Genomic DNA, 6,517 nt, shown 5'->3' on the forward strand with positions numbered 1-6,517 from the left:
TTCAATTCCGGTCAAGGGCATGTACCTTGGTTGAGGGCACATCCCCAGTAGGGGGTGTGCAGGAGGCAGCTGATCGATGTTTCTAATTCTCTATCCCTCTCCCTTCCTCTCTGTAAAAAAAAAAATAAAATATATCCTATCTAATAAAAGAGTAATATGCAAATTGACCATCACTCCAACAAACAAGATGGCTGCCCCCATATGGTCAAAGATGGCTGCTCCCATGTGGACACAAGAAGGCTGCCACAAGATGGCCAGCAGGGGAGGGCAGTTGGGAGGGATCAGGCCTGCAAGGGAGGGGAGTTGGGGGCGATCAAGCCTGCAGGGGAGGGCAGTTAGAGGTGACCAGGCTGGCAGAGGAGGAAAGTTGGGGGCGACCGGGCCTGCAGGGAAGGGCAGTTGGGGGGACCCAGGCCTGCAGGGGAGAGCAGTTGGGGGGCGGGGAATCAGGCCTGCAGGGGAGGGCAGTTAAGGGTGACCAGGCCTGCAGGAGAGGGCAGTTAGGGGCAATCAGGCTGGCAGGGGAGCAGTTAGGCATCAATCAGGCTGGCAGGTAGAAGAGGTTAGAGGCAATCAGGAAGGCAGGCAGGCAAGCAGTTTGGAGCCAGCAGTCCTGGATTGTGAGAGGGATGTCTGACTGCTGGTCAGACATCCCTCGAGGGGTCCCAGATTGGAGAGGGTGCAGGCTGGGCTGAGGGACACCCCCCCCCCCGCCCATGCACGAATTTCGTGCACCAGGCCTCTAGTTAAAAATAAATAAATAAAAATTTAAAAAAGAAACAAACTAAACAAACAAATTCAGCCCAGCCTTGTGGCTCAATGGTTGAGCATCAACCCATGAACCAGGAGGTCACAGATCAATTCCCAGTCAAGGAACATGCCCAGGTTTTGGGCTTGGTCCCCAGTAGGGTGTGTGCAGAAGCTGATCAATGATTCTCTCTCATCATTGATGTTTCTATCTCTCTTCTTTTCTCCCTTCCTCCCTGAAATCAATAAAAAAATATTAAATACAATAAAAAAGAAACAAACCCAAATAAGCCACCAACTTCACTACGACAAGGACAGTCCAACGCGCGGCCTGTCCAAGGTTAGCTTTATTGTCTTTTTGGCCTATTTCCTACTCATCAAGCTCTATCATCGGTTCAAACCTGATCTTGACACAGAACTAGGCTGTTCTTCCCACTTTGATCCTGCAGGAAAGCGGGACACCCTGCCACCAGCTCTGATACTTGGAAGAACTTAAAAGGGGCACCCACGACAATGATCGGGATTTCGATTTAGAATCTTGAGCCTATTTCCAGAATGATCCACACCCTTAGCGCATCAACCACCCTCCCTTGCAGTGCATTCCCTTGTTGGTCATGGATGGCCCACCCCCTCACTAGGAGGGGGTCCTCCTCTGAAGTTGAGACTGTGTCACATTATTTACCCCCCTTTCCCAAAGCACCTTACACAGTGGCATGAGAGGGAAGATCAGAGAAGCATTGCTCCTTACTAGCTGTGTGACCTTAGACAAGTTACTTAACCTCTCTGAGGCTGTTTCTTCTTCTGTAAAATACAGATAACAATAACTCTATCTTGAGGTTATATGATGAGTTAATATATGTAAATGCTAAAGGCCAGTGCTCACATTTATTAAGGGCTTATGAAGGAAAAAAAGAGGAGGAAAAGAATCAGGAGGAGCAGGAAGAGAAAAGGGAGGAGGGGTGGGGGAAGAAACTTTGGAGTCAGATGGTCCTGGGTTCAAATCTCTTCTCCACCACTTTCGGGCTGTGTGGCATGAGGCAAGTTACTTACCCTCTCTGACTCATTGGTTCCTCCTCTACAAAATCCTTGCAAAAGGATTTTAGTTAAGGTAAGAGGTAAGAAAGAGCCTAACATAAGCCTGCAAGTTCTAGGGCATTTAAGAAGTGTGCCTGAAGTCAGGGTCACTGGTTTCTCAGCCCTGGTTTACAGTCTAACCCTCCTGGACTACCCAGCTCTGCCACCCCAGCTGGGTGAACATGCCACAACAAGGAGAGGCCAGTTTACAGGGAGCCAGGCCTCCCTCTGCACTCCGTCCACAGGACCACTGCTCCCTCCATCACTTCCAAGAGATGCCTGCTGAGCTCCCCGCAACCAACTGTATTCTCCCTGGACACGAGGGACAGGAGGGCAGGCTGGTCTTTACCCCAACCCACGGATCTCCACTTCTGAACTGAAGGAGAGCAACAGCCCTCCATCCTGGCTCAGGCACGCGGCTGGCGGGTGAAACGCCCATTTGCTAAAGCGCGAGTCCCTGCCGTCTGAGGACCGTTCATAAAAGGCAAGTTATTTTCAGCCTCTCGTGGACCCGAGGCCCCAGCAAAGAAAGCAAATGGCTTTGGGACAAGCACCAGAAAGGGTTTTAAGGCTTCTCATTCTGCCAGAAATACACTTAAACTTTAAAACATTTAAAGCTCACAAACTCTCTTGGGTTCACCTTGCGCTAGGCTGCGGTTGAGAGGAAGACAAAGCAAACCCGGAAATCCTCAAATCAATGGATCACGATAAATGTTTGCCCCCCCCCCACCCCCCCGCATCCAGGGCCACGCAGGGACAGAGCCCCAGCAGGGAGCAGCAGTCAACTCTGCCCTCTGCCAGCAGCGTCAGAGTGGGACAGGCGGAGGCCGGTGTTGAAATCTGTTTCTTTTTTTAACCAGGAATGGGGCAGGGAAGCTAGCCAAGGCGCAGGTGTGCCTGAGGTCCCCACCAAGCATCCAGGAACAAAGCCAGATGCAAAGTGGGGGGTGGGGGGGGCAAGGCGCTGAGGGAGGCAAGGGCTCCTGGGAGCATCCCTAAATTGGGGGTGCAGGATTAGGACCCTGCAGTCCCCCAGGAGTTTGTGTCCGATCCTAGGGGTCAAACACAGAGTCAGGCACTCGGGTACCATGTCTACAATCAGACCATCAAGCCCACAACTCACTCCCTGAAGCGGCCCCCCAACCCCCACCCCCAGTCCACCCTACCATCTTACTTCTGTTAGGCAGCTCCTCTTGGCCCAAGCCATTGGAAGGAGCCAGTGGGGCACTGCCGCCCTCCTCCAAGGTCAGGATGAGGGGAACGTCGTCATCCAAGTTCATGGCCATGGTCTTCTCTCCCGTAGGCCTCAGGATGTGATGTCCAGGGCTGTAAATAGTCTCTGCTCTGCGCTCCCTTTCAAAGCCACTGGCCCAGAGATGCTTCTCAGAGACTCCTCCATTTGAGGCATCATCTAGAGTTTGGGGAATTTAAAAAAAAAATTATTACTTGTGTGCATGCATACGAGCCTAACCAATGGTTAAGGACAACAGGGGGGTGGGGGCATCCGTGGGGAGGGGTGGGGGATGGGAATGGGGGGATGAGGACAAATATGTGACACCTTAATCAATAAAGAAATTTAAAAAAATAAATAAAATAATAAAAAAATTATTAAAATACAACCACTACTGATGAAAATGTTCTGCAGTTAGATAGTGGTGATGGTTGCTCAATCTTGGGAAAACACTAAAAACCACTGGATGGTACCCTTTAAAATGATGGAGTACTGCAATATAAAATAGCATTAAAAATGAGAGGAGCCCGCCCTAACCGGTTTGGCTCCGTGGATAGAGCATTGGCCTGCGGACTGAAAGGTCCCAGGTTCGATTCCGGTCAAGGGCATGTACCTTGGTTGCGGGCACATCCCCAGTAGGGGGTGTGCAGGAGGCAGCTGATAGATGTTTCTCTCTCATCGGTGTTTCTAGCTCTCTATCCCTCTCCCTTCCTCTCTGTAGAAAATCAATAAAATATATGGGGGAAAAATGAGAGGAGCCCTAACTGGTTTGGCTCAGTGGATAGAACGTCAGCCTGCGAAGGGTCCTGGGTTCGATTCCGGTCAAGGGCACATGCCTGGGTTGTGGGCTCGATGCCCAGTAAGAGGTGTGCAGGTGATTCTCTCTCATCATGGATGTTTCCATCTCTCTCTCCCTCTCCCTTCCTCTCTGAAACCAATAAAAATGTATTTTTTTTAAAATGAGAGGAAAACTCTGCAAGAATACTGCAGTTAATGGTAATTACGTCTGGAGATTAAGATTATGACTAATGTATTCCACCTGCACCCTCTTGGTTCTTGTTTGTGTGTGAGTTTTATAAAGATTTTGAAGACTTAAAAAAATATATAACCATTAAAATAATTGTAGTTAATACTTGATGAGTACTTACTATGTATCAGGGACTCTTCCAGCAATTTTTAGGTAAAGCTGATTGAAACTTCCTAATAGATAGGTAGGATTACTATCCCCCATAACAAAGGGGGAGACTTTAGGCTCAGAGAGGTTAAGTAACTTGTCCAAGAACACACAGCTTTGAACTACGCAGTTGGACTCCAGCCCTATGCTCCTAACCACTACACTACAGTCCCCCCAAGTCCAAGCCCTGGTATTTAGGCAGCACTTAGCTCCAATGACCTGGAAAAGTTAGTGTGCCAGGTCACCTACACTTGCCCATAGCATTCTTTTTTTTTTTTTTTTTTTTTTGAGTTTTGGGTTTTTTTAAAAATCCTCACCCGAGAATATTTTCTCCATTGATTTTTAGAGAGTGAAAAGGAAGGAGGGAAGGGAGAGAGAAAAAAATTGAGTGGTTGCCTCCTACATGTTCCCTACCAAGACTGGGGAACCTGCAACCAAGGTATGTGTTCTTCACTGGGACTCGAACCCGAGACCCTTTGGTCCACAGGCCGATGCTCTAACCACTGAGGAAACAGCCGGGACCATGGCACTCTTATACAGGCATTATCCTTCTAGATTTAGGTGCTTGAGGAGGAAGGGATAGAGGACCAGAGCATTTTTTTAAGTGATGTCCCGAGTCACACAGCAAAAGCCCTCCTCCTGAGTTCCCAGTTTAAAACACTCGGAACCAGCCTGCTACCGTTCCTATTTATACACATTCCCAGTTCCGCTGGGGAGGACCAAAAGCAAAGCCACGACTCAGCAGATCTGATGGCAGACCTTTGAACTGCAAAACAACAGCAGGTTCCTTCCTCAAGCGGTGGCCTCCCGGGCTCAATCAACGTGGGCTCCAGACTAACCCACTGAATGGCAGCCCCGCAACTGGCTTCTCTCACAAATCATCAGAACAATCTCCAGCAGGTCCCTGGGCATCCCTATCTTCTTAAAACAAAGCAGCAAAAGCAAGCACGGCTCTCCTTGCTGCTGCTAAGCCTGTAGCTCTCTGTCAGGCAAACTCCCTGTGAGATTTCTGTTGCTGTTTCCTCCAGATCTGGGGATTTCTTTTTGCTTTTAGATCTCAGTACTGGGGAGACAGAAGAGGAAACCCCAAACAAGACACTACTATTTGGCTGTCTTAAGAATTCTGTTTTATTTTCTTTTCGGTTCAACTTTTTTTACCACGGATATTTTCAAGCATTTTCAAAGGAGAGAGAACATGTAAACGGACTTCCTTGTATCTTTCACTCAGTTTTGACAATTAAAAACATTCTGCCATCCAATTGTGCCGCTGTTGTGGAGAAATACCCACTTCACAGATGACGAAACTGAGGCTTAGAGGGATTAACGCAGCTGCCTCTTCCAAGTAAACAGCAAAGAAGTGGCAGAGCCCAGTTTTCAACCCAGGCGGCCTGACTAGAGGGGCATCCCCTCCCGGAACCAGTCCTGCGGTCGGAACTCATTCAAGCCCATCATTTTAAGAGGGAAAAGGGAGGCCCAGAGCCGGGAAGGGACTTGCCCAAGTCCTAGCCCAGCGCTCCTTCGGCGGGCTTGGCCTCTCGCTCTACGGAGGACACAGAAGGGAGGGGTCACCCCTAGGGAACAGGTCCCAGGAGAGGGCCAGCGGCCATCCGCTCCTGCTCCCGGACCCGGCAAGAGTCTCTTGCGGGGTCGCCTGAGGGACCCGGAGCAGGTGAGGAAGGAGGGGAGGAAAGAGGAATGCGGGCTCCGGCTCCACGTGCTCTCAGCCCTGATCGGGAGGGCCCTCCCCCGCCCCCCGAGCGGGGGTCGCCCCAGGAAGTCGGGGACCAGGAGAGAGGGTGCAAAGCCCCAGCCTGGGCTGGAGGGAGAAGCGCGCGAAAACTTCCCCGCAGCCCCTCCGCCCGCCCGGCCCGCCTCCCACACTCCAGCGCCCAGCTGCAAGCCCTTAGTCGGCGCCCTCTGACCCCTGCCCCCTGCCCTCTCCTCAGGCCATCCCTCGCACCCCTCGGATTCTTACACGCGCCGCCCCAGCAACCCGGACCGCGCGCCGGGCTCGGCACCGTGCAGCCCAGCCTGCTGGCGCCGCCGCCACAGCCCCGAGCTCGGAGTTGTTGCAGCCGCCGCCGCCGCCACTCCAGCCGCTGCCACCACAGCAGCTGCGCCAGCTCTCTCATCCACCGCCTACCCTCAACCCCGCCGGCCCCGCCCCATTCCTCCTTAGCCGCGGCCCATTCGCTAGATAGGCTGCCATGGTGAGTTCTAATTGGCCAATCCTCAAGTCCTTCCTAGAGAAGGGGCGGGATTGAGAAGCTCCGCCCCTTTCCCCCCTCTCA

General features: G+C 51.6%; 1 protein-coding gene across 2 annotated transcripts in view; it reads right to left on the reverse strand.

The window, feature by feature from the left end:
• The window catches only part of TPCN1 (two pore segment channel 1), a gene marked incomplete at its 5' end in the record, with an annotated part of 49,229 nt that extends 42,871 nt beyond the window's left edge, over positions 1-6,358 (reverse strand). The window contains 2 exons of one of the 2 annotated variants that reach the window (XM_079763300.1): positions 2,996-3,232; positions 6,202-6,358. In XM_079763300.1, the coding sequence (XP_079619426.1) occupies positions 2,996-3,232; positions 6,202-6,358 (394 nt within the window). The remainder of the gene's footprint in view (positions 1-2,995; positions 3,233-6,201) is intronic. The other variant, XM_079763302.1, reaches the window with a different exon arrangement.
• Between the last annotated feature and the right edge of the window lie 159 nt (positions 6,359-6,517).

The sequence above is a fragment of the Cnephaeus nilssonii genome (genome assembly GCF_951640355.1).
Source record: "Cnephaeus nilssonii genome assembly, chromosome: 22".
Lineage (NCBI taxonomy): Eukaryota > Metazoa > Chordata > Mammalia > Chiroptera > Vespertilionidae > Cnephaeus > Cnephaeus nilssonii.